The sequence below is a fragment of the Oncorhynchus kisutch genome, linkage group LG27 (assembly GCF_002021735.2).
Source record: "Oncorhynchus kisutch isolate 150728-3 linkage group LG27, Okis_V2, whole genome shotgun sequence".
Classification (NCBI taxonomy): Eukaryota; Metazoa; Chordata; class Actinopteri; order Salmoniformes; family Salmonidae; genus Oncorhynchus; species Oncorhynchus kisutch.
The window spans coordinates 5,957,681-5,970,503 of NC_034200.2; the positions used below are offsets into that span (position 1 = coordinate 5,957,681).

At 45.5% G+C, this 12,823-nt stretch overlaps 1 protein-coding gene across 2 annotated transcripts in view; it reads right to left on the reverse strand.

Annotated features, from left to right (window-relative positions):
- LOC109871470 (supervillin) overlaps positions 1 to 12,823 on the reverse strand; it is a 59,121-nt gene that overhangs the window by 18,717 nt on the left and 27,581 nt on the right. The window contains exons 14-21 of one of the 2 annotated variants that reach the window (XM_031807313.1): positions 10,086 to 10,253; positions 9,552 to 9,705; positions 8,936 to 9,004; positions 6,832 to 7,043; positions 6,099 to 6,700; positions 4,554 to 5,040; positions 2,240 to 2,384; positions 995 to 1,051 (exon numbers count right to left, since the gene is read on the reverse strand). In XM_031807313.1, coding sequence (XP_031663173.1) covers positions 995 to 1,051; positions 2,240 to 2,384; positions 4,554 to 5,040; positions 6,099 to 6,700; positions 6,832 to 7,043; positions 8,936 to 9,004; positions 9,552 to 9,705; positions 10,086 to 10,253 — 1,894 coding nt within the window. The remainder of the gene's footprint in view (positions 1 to 994; positions 1,052 to 2,239; positions 2,385 to 4,553; positions 5,041 to 6,098; positions 6,701 to 6,831; positions 7,044 to 8,935; positions 9,005 to 9,551; positions 9,706 to 10,085; positions 10,254 to 12,823) is intronic. The other variant, XM_031807314.1, reaches the window with a different exon arrangement.

Sequence of the window (12,823 nt, forward strand, 5' to 3'; positions counted from 1 at the left end):
AATACCCATCACGCAGCTGATTCAAATAACCAACTCATCATGCTTTGATTATTTGCATCAGCTGTGGGGTGCTAGGGCAAAAAACGAAACGTAGACACAGGCGGGACCCCAGAACCGAATAAGGGAAACCCTGGTCTAGACAAGCCAGCGACGACTGTCTCAGTGACACAATCATGAAGAGAGGCCAATTGTTCTGTCACTACTGACTTACAGTGGTCCTTCCTTTACAAGTTGTGGTGTACTGGAACCACAGCCTGCGGGGGTGCCGCAGAATTCTATGGCACGTTATTTAAGTGTCAGCCATAGTTGCCGGAATGTCGCAATTTACCACAATCTGCCAACCATCTACCACAAACGGTTGCGGCATAACCTCAAAATGTTGAAAGGAAGAACCACTATATGATGAATGGCTCTCTCCATCTCTACTACGCAGTGTCCAGTTCAAAAGGCAAACGTTTTGAGGCGAAAAACAAGCAGTGACTGGCAGCAACGTAGCAACAAACGCGTCTCTGAACACTGTAGCGTAGCTATATTGACTTCAAACCAAGCAAAAGTGCAAGAAGTTCAATCGAAAGCTTAGAAAAAGAAGCAGAGTCAAGTCCATCACCAGCATCCCATAACACAGCCACAAACCATCAGAGGTAGGATAGCATCCGACCACAGCAACTGAAGAGTAGTGAACGGCAACACTGAATAGCAGTGAACAACAACACTGAAGAGTAGTGAACAACTAGAGTATCACATTTCTGGTAATTTGCCCAAAATTTCCAGGTTTTCCAAGGAGGGAATAAGTAGGAAAATCAGGGAATTCTTCAGCTGGGATTTCTGGAAAACCTGGGAATTTGGGGAACGTTCAAACCTCATCAGACCACAGCAACACTGAACAGCAGTGAACAACAGAACAGAACAGAAGAGTCAAAGAAGCAGCAGGTCACACACAGAGCTCAGTGGACCACCGTTGGCACTGGGGCACAGCACCGTCGTCAGGCCTTACCCACAGCTGGTCAGACACAGTGACAGCAGCGAACTCATCAATAACCATCCCTTCCTCCTGAAGACAGGGGAAACACAGAACACGTTCAAAGGGAGAAGGCTAGTTCTAGGCTAGCCTAGTAGAAAATGTGCCAAACAAGACAGAAATGTTGTCTTATCAAATATTGCGTGACATATATCTTGGAATCTTGGCTGGTAGAATGTCACGTAGAAATTGTGGTCTGCTAGCCAAACTGGCCAGTGCCCAAAATCTTTCAATTACAACCCTAGCCTCAACCCATTAGTGTTGCTACTGTAACATGAGGCTTAGAAGAAGTGTGATCAACGGGAGGATTTAACATGAAGTATTAAGTACACAAACAGACAGGATTTGACCCAGATTACAGCACAATGGGGTGCATCATTAACAGAAAGGAGGGGCGATTCAATTATTCCAAGAAGTCCGTGTCTCTGTTTTAGATCTAATCTGAACTGAATATGCTCTGTTAAACCAGAGATTTTGTGGTGGCATAGAGTAGACTAATTCATTAATTCAACGTAATACTGTACATTAAACAATACATATAATCACATGCCATTCTGTAACCATATTGTCAAATTACATATTGGTGGCATAGCACTAGTTTAAGTGAAACTCAATCTTCAATCAGAGTGAGCAATTTTGACTTGCTCTTGTCCCAGTGTAAAGTACAAAAGAGATTTCTCCAAGGCCCCAGATTGCTAATTCCACAGGGAGACTGGTCCATATGTTCCATGCAGGGCTGTGTTGGCCCCAGGCACTGGTCCCAAATAGCACCCTATTCCCTATATAGTGCACTTCTTTTGACCAAGGCCCATAGGGCTGTGGTCAAACTATGGTCAAAAAATGAAGGGCACAATAGGGAGCCAATTGGGATAAAGGGGGCACCAGCCCACTAAGCTGAGCTGATCTCTCACTGGAGCAGATGGGGCTGATGAATGGCAAGGGGGAAATGAAAGGCACCCTCACATAAAGACCACGAGAGGCCCCTTTAAAATAGCAACCAGGAAGAGTGCCCCAATGAGACTACTAAAACACATTTCATTCATTATCATATGATCTCAATAGACATTTTGTGAGGTGTGGGGATGCTGCTTGTTGTACTGTTGTAGTTATAGTGCAGTACAGTGAATCTCCACCGAGCGTTTTTGTTTGTATCTCTTTGAGCCCAAAATGTGGCTTCTCTTTCAAGATTCAATTTGGAGGTCCAGCTGTGTGTAGTCTCACCTTCTTCTTGTAGGTCTGCTCTGCCTCCCATCCCTGTCCTTGTACTGTGGAGTGTCTCTCAGTCACAGCCACCTTTACCACTTCCTGCTTCTTATTGATCCTGTTCCTCCAGTCCTCTTCACCACTCTTCTTCAACAGGGCCAGCCTGGGAGAGAGAAGGAAAGAAAGGAAGAGAGAGAGAGAGAGGTTAACCTCCTCACCACTCTTCTTCAACAAGGCCAGCCTGGGAGAGAGAAGGAAAGGAAGGAAGAGAGAGAGAGGTTAACCTCCTCACCACTCTTCTTCAGCAGGGCCAGCCTGGGAGAGAGAAGGAAAGAAAGGAAGAGAGAGAGAGAGAGGTTAACCTCCTCACCACTCTTCTTCAACAGGGCCAGCCTGGGAGAGAGAAGGAAAGGAAGGAAGAGAGAGAGAGAGGTTAACCTCCTCACCACTCTTCTTCAGCAGGGCCGGCCGGACAGCGACAGGACACATAGGTACATGAAATGTTAAGCTAAAAAGTACATTTTGCATGAACTACATCATCATGCACTTCTATACACAACGCGTCTGTTTAGTGGAAACACACCACTGGTGAGAAAATGCATTTCTATACACAACGTGTCTGTTTAGTGGAAACACACCACTGGTGAGAAAATGCACTTCTATACACAACGCGTCTGTTTAGTGGAAACACACCACTGGTGAGAAAATGCACTTCTATACACAACGTGTCTGTTTAGTGGAAACACACCACTGGTGAGAAAATGCACTTCTATACACAACGTGTCTGTTTAGTGGAAACACACCACTGGTGAGAAAATGCACTTCTATTCACAACGTGTCTGTTTAGTGGAAACACACCACTGGTGAGAAAATGCATTTCTATACACAACGTGTCTGTTTAGTGGAAACACACCACTGGTGAGAAAATGCACTTCTATACACAACGCGTCTGTTTAGTGGAAACACACCACTGGTGAGAAAATGCACTACTTCTATACACAACGTGTCTGTTTAGTGGAAACACACCACTGGTGAGAAAATGCACTTCTATACACAACGTGTCTGTTTAGTGGAAACACACCACTGGTGAGAAAATGCACTTCTATACACAACGTGTCTGTTTAGTGGAAACACACCACTGGTGAGAAAATGCACTTCTATACACAACGTGTCTGTTTAGTGGAAACACACCACTGTTGAGAAAATGCATTTCTATACACAACGTGTCTGTTTAGTGGAAACACACCACTGGTGAGAAAATGCACTTCTATACACAACGTGTCTGTTTAGTGGAAACACACCACTGGTGAGAAAATGCACTTCTATACACAACGTGTCTGTTTAGTGGAAACACACCACTGGTGAGAAAATGCACTTCTATACACAACGTGTCTGTTTAGTGGAAACACATATTTTCTTTTTGCGGATTTTAGAATATTCACATGAAAATCTGTTGCCAATTGCATGGAAACCGAGCTATTAACAGACTGACAGGGCCAAGATGAGAGCAGTACTGTTGAACAGTAGCTAAATCTACTGAAACAGCTTTTCATCTCTAAGGATGCACCCCAAATGGCACCCTATTCCATTTATAGTTCACTACTTTTTGGGGGGGTAGGGGGATTTGGTATGCAGTCAGCTCATAAGTAGTGCAATATATAGGGAACAGAACACGGGTGCCATTTGGGACACTGGGACACAACCTAAGGATGTCTACAGACTGCAGCCTGATCTCCGTCTCCTACCTCTCCTCTCTCCAGGAACAAAGAGGGAAAATGCACAGTGGCCAGAAATAAATCACTTTCACCTCAAAGAGAGGCAGAAACTTAGATTCCACAAGGACACAGGGGGACTCTGAGGGTGCCCCAAATGGCTGCCTATTCCCTATATGGTGCCCTACTTTTCACCAGAGGCGTATGAAAGTAGTGCACTATGTAGGGAATGGACTACCATTTGGGATGCAGGCAGGGGCTCATTCACCACCGCCTCATTCTGTCTCATATTCTTTACATCATCACGTTTTTTACAGAGACAACAAGGCGAATCAAGTTGAAATCTTTGGCAAGGCGCTATGTCGCCTGAATAATACCTGCATCTTTCACAACAGAGAGCCCATTCAGACAATTGCAAAATTACGGTAACTTTCCCATAAGTATAGAAATGATGGTTGGAAGATTCCCTGCATCAGAAGGGAATAAGCAGGACATTTGGAATCCTCCAACCAGTATTTCTGGAAACGTACGTACAGTACAACATCCTGCCATGTAACCACCCCCATTTGAACTACAGATGGAATTGTTACCCAATCACATAAACCCAGGCACAGACTAACCTTTCTTTGATGGACATCTGTTTGGAGGACATCTCTGAGAGTTCTGTTTCGCTGGGGGAGAGGAGGTCGGAGACACTGTGTCCTGTGATGTGGTCACTGTGGTCCAGAGGCAGGGACTGAGACTTGACCAGCGGCTGAGGGAAGGACGTGGGCTTGGGCAGAGTCTGGGGGGCGGTCTGGGGAGGAGGAGGCTGGGATAAGGACTGGGGTCTGGGTTGAGTGTGAGGGATTAGCTGAGAGTAAGGCTTGGGTAGTGGCTGGGTGAAGCTCCTCTCCCTTTCCTGGGGCTTGGGCTGGGATTGGGCTGGAGGTTCCTGGGTGAAGTGCTGGTGAGGTTTGGAGTATGGCTGGGGCTCAGTTTGTGGGGGAGACTGGGTGAAAGACTGGATCTGCTGCTGTTTCCGCTGGTTACTGGAGGTGTGAGAGACACTCCTGGCCGCTGCCTCTGTTGTCACAGTCCTCAATGACACACCGGTGTGCTCGGTGTCTGTAGACATATAGACAGACACATACACGCACACACAAATTGCATTGTAATAAATCCACAGTGTAATCAATACTCACACAGGGGGAGAAGCAGACCCCAATGGCAGCCCCTCATAGCACACATGCACGCATACGCACGTGCGCACACCGCGTACAGACACACATTCGCGACTGCCAAGATCCTGCATACAATCGTCATGATCGGTGTTCAGTTCACACGGTCTCTGATGCTCAGCCATCGTCTCGAATGTCCGTGCTCATTCATGCACGGACAATTGTTCTCCGTTCCTTTTAGGGTTCCTTTCCATTGTTCTCTACGAGTGTTCTCTCTCTCTCTCATGCTTGAAGAAAAGACGACCCCGCATCCTCTGGACACAATGTTTGCTGACGGTCATCCAGACACACAGACGGATGGGCCAGCCGTGTTACACTGTCTATCTGCACTGTCTATCTGCACTGTCTATCTGCCCTACCGGCACGGCGGAGCACAATGCCAATGCGTAAACCAAAGCCTGCAACACTGACATCCATCCATTGACATCCACACCTCAATCATACTTGATTTCCATTTGGAATCACAATTACAGACAACCTGTCAGTAAGAGTGGTCCTATATTTGCAGACAAAGGGAGCCGCGGGGACAAATGTATGTACAAATATGCTAATTAGATTCAGCTGAAGCCGTGTCTCTAGTCTTCTTGTCTGTCAGATAGTGTCTGTGATGTGATGAGCACAGACGCATTAGGCGTTAAGACAAATCAAACCGCAGACGGAGGCAGTGTGTAGCCAATGGAAAGAGTCATGCAATTAACATGCTGCATAATCCAGGAGACAATAAGATATTTCCCTTGTCCTCATCCCAAATGGTGCCATATTCCCTATGTAGTGCACTCTTCTGAATTGAAAAAAACGTCTTGAGTGCATCAACCGTCCGTATAATGAATGCATATAAATATTCCTCTAATCTACATGCATGTTTGTTCAGCATTGGTCAAAGTAGTGTGCTACGTAGGGAATAGGGTGCCTTTTGGGAGGTATACAATGGTCTGTGTTTCCTACCTGAGAGGAGTTCCCTGCTCCTGCTGCTCCGTGTGCTCTCTCTGTCTGCTGTGTGCTGCAGCTCTGTGTGTCTCTCTGAGATGTGTGTCTCTCCCAGGTAGCTCCCGTGCTCTTCCCTCTCCAGGGTGATGCTGCTGCTACTGCCGTATTTATCTCTGTCTGTGTGCTGCCTGGGCTCCACCAGCAACTCACCCCTCCCGTGCCTCAAAGAGGGAAGCTCGATGGACTCCCGCTGGCTACTGTTGGTGTGCCGCGGCTGGGGCTCTGGGGCTGGGGGCTGATAGTGCTGCTGTCTGCTGTCCCTGTCGGGGGAGTGGAGCCTTCCCTTACTGCTGCTGCCTCCAGCACCACTACTAGCACAGCTCTCCCTCTCCTCTCTGCTGGCCCCTCCTTCCCACACATCCTCCTCCTCCTCTCTCTCTCTGTGGCCAGTGGAGGAGCGACTGGCTCCAGGAGCTCCGCCACTGTCTCCTCCTCTCTCTCCGGCTCTTCTACTGTGAGCCTGCTGCTGCGGTTGCTGCTCTGAAAGGGGAGGGCCAGGGGAGAACAGATCTGGTTCAGGGAAACCGGAGGAGTCACCGCCCTTGGTCAGGCTGAAGTACCTGAGAGAGGGGGGGGGGGGGGACACAGAGAGAGAGAGAAACACACAGACAGACAAACACAGACAGACAGACAATTTATGGTTTCAATACCAGTGAAGGCTGAATTATTTGACACATAAGGAAACACACACCTCACCCCTCCCCTTTCCTGGGTGGTGGTGGCGGGGGTGGTGGTGGGGGGGTTGTAGGGAACGGCCGTAGATTTTCCAAGGTGGACGTTGCTGCTGCTGGAAGTCGCCGTGGTTACCGTGGCGACCGAGACCTGGGAGGTGACGGCTGCCACGGAGCGGACCAAAGAGGCAGACAGCGGCTCCAGCTTGACCCCTCCTCCTCCGTTCTGCAGCTGCAGGAAGCGAGAGGAGGGATGAATAAATGAATGAATGGACGGATGAATGGCGGGGGACACGGAGGGATAAAGGGATGGAGGGATAAAGGGATGGAGGGATAAAGGGATGGGGGGATAAAGGGATGGGGGAAAAGGGATGGAGGGATAAAGGGATGGGGGGATAAAGGGATTGAGGGATAAAGGGATGGAGGGAAAAAGGGATGGAGGGATAAAGGGATGGGGGGATAAAGGGATGGAGGGATAAAGGGATGGAGGGATAAAGGGATGGAGGGATAAAGGGATGGGGGGATAAAGGGATGGAGGGATAAAGGGATGGAGGGATAAAGGGATGGGGGGATAAAGGGATGGAGGGATAAAGGGATGGGGGGATAAAGGGATGGGGGGATAAAGAGATGGAGGGATAAAGGGATGGGGGGATAAAGGGATGGAGGGATAAAGGGATGGGGGGGATAAAGGGATGGAGGGATAAAGGGATGGAGGGAAAAAGGGATGGAGGGATAAAGGGATGGGAGAATAAAGGGATGGGGGGATAAAGGGATAAAGGGATAGGGGGATAAAGGGATGGGGGGATAAAGGGATGGAGTGATAAAGGGATGGGGGGATAAAGGGATGGGGAAAGGACAACATGCAGTCAGAACAGATACCGTAAGTGATGAAACCGATCAAGTAGCTCTTCACATTTGGTCATACAAAAACACTATCGCCAAATTTAAACAAAACATGTAAAGTACTTAAGTAAAAATAATTTAAAGTACTACTTAAGTAGTTTTTTGGAGTATCTGGTTTGGTGTATCTGGTTTGCTTAATATAAGGAATTTGAAATAATGTATACTTTGACTTTTGATACTTAAGTATATTTTAAACCAAATACTTTTACTCAAGTAGAATTTTACTTGAGTGATTTTCTATCAAGGTATCTTTACTTTTACTCAAGTATGACAACATATACCTGTCATACAAATAACATATACCTGTCATACAAATAACATCACAATTCACAAGTCATTGCCTCTGACCACATCCCATTTACCCCATTCATAATAAATGACCAATGGAAAGCAGTGTAAGGTCAGAGGTCATTTTCTTTAGTAGTGCATAATCATAGCATTAAAATGTTGTGCATTATAATTCATCCTGCTTTTTAGGACTCTTCTGTGATGTTCACCTGAGAGTGAGCACTTACCCTTTACCATTCTTAAAATGACCTTCACCTTGAGTGCAACCTTAGAACCAAGCAGCATGCATGAACACAACTTCCCTACCATCTTTGACGATGGGTCGAAATGTGACACCCTCCATCGACCTAATCGACATTAATTCAACCGATAACATTCCAGCCAAATCTGTATGTTTTCACCTTTACTGTACACTCGATTTTCAAGACAAGACAGCATTTGCACAAGAACCAACCATGCATCGGAGTCGAATACATTCCTAGAAATAGTATTCCTGAAGTGTTCATGCATACTTATTCAGCCACTGGATAAGCATTTTAGAAGAGCAGAACTCTCTTGCTAACACGATACCAAAGCATCTTGTGGCAGAATATCGTTGTAGTCACTAAACACTACGGCGCTTCCATGCCAAAGTCTTCTGTAAGCAAGCACAACGTAGCAGCATCATGTCACGGCGTACTGTAGTCCCTAAATGACTATATGAATGACGCACTGTGTGGTTACGTCACATCTTCAAAGTGAATGTCTGAATGAAAATTGTGGACTCTGTGAGGGCTGAGCATTTCAACATCTTCATTAACCTAGCCGTAAACACCAAGCCATACTGTTAATGGGCATCAAGGCTGGCCAAACGAACGCACACCAGCTTTTAGGATACTATGAGCACTACCAATCAGCAGCAATGTTTAGGCAGGTTGCTAGGCAGGCTCCTACTTGTTCTCTCTTAGTCAACGGAGGAGGAGGTGGAGGAGGAGGAAGAGAGGTAACCATAGGATCTATCTCCTGTACGGGCACAGCATTACTTCACTTAGAGGGTCGTTTTATACTAGTTCACGTGAATGTTTCAGTTCAATATTAGGCTGCTTTTCTTGGATATTTTCTTGAGACTTGGATCACTTACTAAAGGGCGTGATTGTGTAAGTTCTTTAGTGTTTACATGGAATGATCAACCTGTAGTTGTATCAGGGCAAAGAGAAACTAGTTTCCAAAAATATGGAGAATCTCCATTGGTGGTGTTTTAGTCCAGGACGAGGCTTCATTTGGGTCAGGGAAACTGGCCCTCGGTGTAAGCCTTGACACTTAGAGGCTACAGTTTTGAAAAGCAAGAGAAAAGAAGCCCATCATTTTGTGGTCCCGATTCTCCACCGTTATCCCTAGGTGTGCACTTGCCCACTATCTCGCATGGATTTAACAATGGTGGAACCTCCCTACAGCCACTGCTTAAATCATCCCTATGCTTTAAAATCCAGGTGCATACTTCTGGACAAGGGTGGATAAGTGAAACATGTCCATTGTCTATCTGGGTTGAGAGAGGGGCAGGACTCTATACCTGATCCACCTCTCCCTGGGTAATAGGCTGGGTCTGGAAGCGGCTGTTGGCTCTGCGCTGACGGGTGTCGCCCCTGGAGGCCCCGGCCCCCTCTGCAGCAGGCTTTGAGGGCTGCTTGGACAGCTGGTTGAACAGGGCCATCTTCTCTGCAAGGCTGTGAGGGGAAAGGTAACATACTGTATGTCAGTGTGTGGTCTGTCACTAGGGTCTATGTCCCCATCACTTCCATTGAATGTTAGCTAGCGGTAAGTAAAGTTAGCTGAAGTTTTTAGTGGCTATTTAAAGAAACATGGATTACAGTTTCTCCTGACCCATAGACTTCTTTCAGTGTGTGGACCCATCTCAAATCAAGTTGTACAATTTAAGACATGTTGCCATGAGTTCAAAGAGAATTAAAACCAAGCTTCAATTGCAACTTATGAAGTGAATGCTGGCTTTTTGCTATTTTTTTCAATGTGATCTATTTTTGCTTCTAAACACCCTTTAATGTGTTTACATAAGAGGATAAGAGTTGAGCACATTCTCTCTTTTTACCTGAGAGTTGAAAGGTCGGGCTCATCTGGACCCAGGTCCTCCATTATCTCGTCAGGCCCAGGCCCTGCTCCATCTCCTTTGGGCTGGGCCTCCCTCTCCCTTTCTTTCTCCCCGTCCGGCTCTCCAATGCTCCGCACCATAGAGCCGTGCTGCGATGCCTCCTGCAGGCTGGGAGGAGGAAGCACACACACAGACACAGACACACGCACGCACGCACGGACGCACACACACACACACACACACACACACACATATGTGACACTGTATTATAATGTACCATACTGTACAATTGACGGACAGTATCTAGCAAGAGCATGTCAATATGCTAGATAATCAATTAGGTAATCAAAACACATTCTGTGAAGTAGCAATACTACATTGTTAATAGTCAGACAAATCTGAAGTTTGCACTGAGCTCAACCACATGAACACAATAATGCTTTAAGCCCTGGTGATCCTTATGATCAAACTAACTACTCATCTGCATAAAGCATGTACAGTATCCTGTGAATAGCATCATGTTCAGTCATTGATATTCCTGATCAGAACATGATACCGAAACGCTGCAGTCCGATTATCCACCCTTCTCTGAAAGAGTGCAATTGTACACTCCCTGTCATGGATTTAAAAGCATAGGAGAGTGGAGCACTCAGGATGGTGGATAAGGGTAGTAAGCATTGGCAAGTGCATACTTTGGAGAAGGGTGGAGAATCAAGATGTAGCCATTGGGCGGCAACAGGAGTTATAAGTAGATGTGTGAGGCCTGCACTGAGATAATCAGGGTGCGCATGCAGTCGGCCATCTGTACTAGAGGATATGGACGGTTGGTTCTCTCAGGTTGGTTCTCTAAGTTTAACCTCAGTCGGTAAACAAACCGGGTGCTACACGTTCGCCCGACACGTGAACCTGACACACTGAGCTTTAACTGGCTTTACCTTTGACCTTTTCTCCCTCAGTCATAGCTTTAGAAGACGTGTGACACATTTCAACATAGGAACTTAAAGGGATAGTTCTCACCCACATTACAAAATGACATGGCTAGGTAAACAAAACCAAAAATATAACCAAAACCAAAGACAGCATGGATTGCTGTCTTATCTTGTCCACGGACTGTTTACAAGGAATCCCATTATGCCATTTTGTAATTTAGGTGAACTATCCCTTAAAGGCTACAAACAACACTGAAAGCAGTAGGGGAGAGTGGGGTACGTTGAGCCACCCTTTCTTTCTAGGAAACCATACACAAAACGAATCATGTGACCAAATATTTAGGAAGAGGTCATCATTTCATTGTTTCCACTAGATAGCCCAAACACAAAGTCAAAACTGGCTATTGTAAAAAGTCATGAAAACAATCATGTGCTTTTTGGTCATAATTTAAAGCTAGCATTAAGCATGGGGCGGCAGGGTAGCCTAGTGGTTAGAGCGCTGGACTAGTAACCGGAAGGTTGCAAGTTCAAACCCCTGAGCCGACAAGGTACAAATCTGTCGTTCTGCCCCTGAACAGGCAGTTAACCCACTGTTCCCACTGTGAATTTGTTCTTAACTGACTTGCCTGGTTAAATAAAGGTAAAAACCAAATTTAAAAAATAAGGTTAGCAGTGTGGTTAAGGTGTGGGTTAGGTTTAAAATGTGATTTTAAGAGGACAAATTGTAGAAGCAGGCAGGGTTTATGACTTTGTGACCGCGTTAATTAGTGACAACCTCATTTCATGTAGTCTGTGAAGGAAGAAACATCATGGGGAAAGTATTTATTTAGATGTCTTTTTTTATTGTAATTTTTATTAATTGTGTTATAGGTTTCATGATGCTTGTATCGAAACCAAAGTAGATAGTTGTAAGATTTGTAAGAGTCTCTATAAACTACAATATGAGGTCCTAAACCTAACATGAAAGTGCATCCTTGTAAGTGTGTGGGCTAATATAGTCAAAATGTTTGCCTTAGGGTAAATTGAGGCAATGGCCATGGGGTAAACTGAGCCAATGGCCACCATACTCCATACAAATGATGATTACATTTTGTCCATTTTATGCATAATGGGAGGAATTCAGATCTGAGTTACGTTGGCGTCAATTAAACTGAATTCCCTTTTTATGCACCCTTCTCTCATACTCTGATCTTGAACTTAAGTATTGGTAAATGCAACTGTCCGCCAGGTATTCGTTTGAAGATCACAGAAATGGAGGTGTGTCTACAGATATGCTATATTTTGACCTGGACTTAATTCCCTCATAATTCCACCATGCGCAAGGAGACCTTGAATAAAGTCGAGCAACATGCCAGATCCAAGTGGAAAAACATCAACTTTCATTTTTCCGATAGAATGATCTCTTATAAATTGATAAGAGCTAATCCGTTTGGATAAGTGGATTGTAAATATAAACGACAAATGTTTTAGACCTAGTTTACCTTATGATCGCTGGATGTAATTGTGAAAGCAGTAATATTTTGGCCTCTTTTCAAGTCTGCCCGAACTTTTCGGTTATTTTGAACCATTTCTCTCATATGAATACTAGCCACTATTGGTAGCCACCGTCAGTAATACCCACATACATAACTGTCACTTGAGTGAAATGACTGTTAGTTTCCTTCAATTTGTAGCCTACATTTTGCATCATACCATTACATCGTTAGTTTACCTTTCTTTCCACTGTCACATCTGTGTGGTTGGTCCTGATGGTCGCTACAAATAGTGGATCAGAATAGGATAAAGTATTACAAGTTGTGCAATAACTTG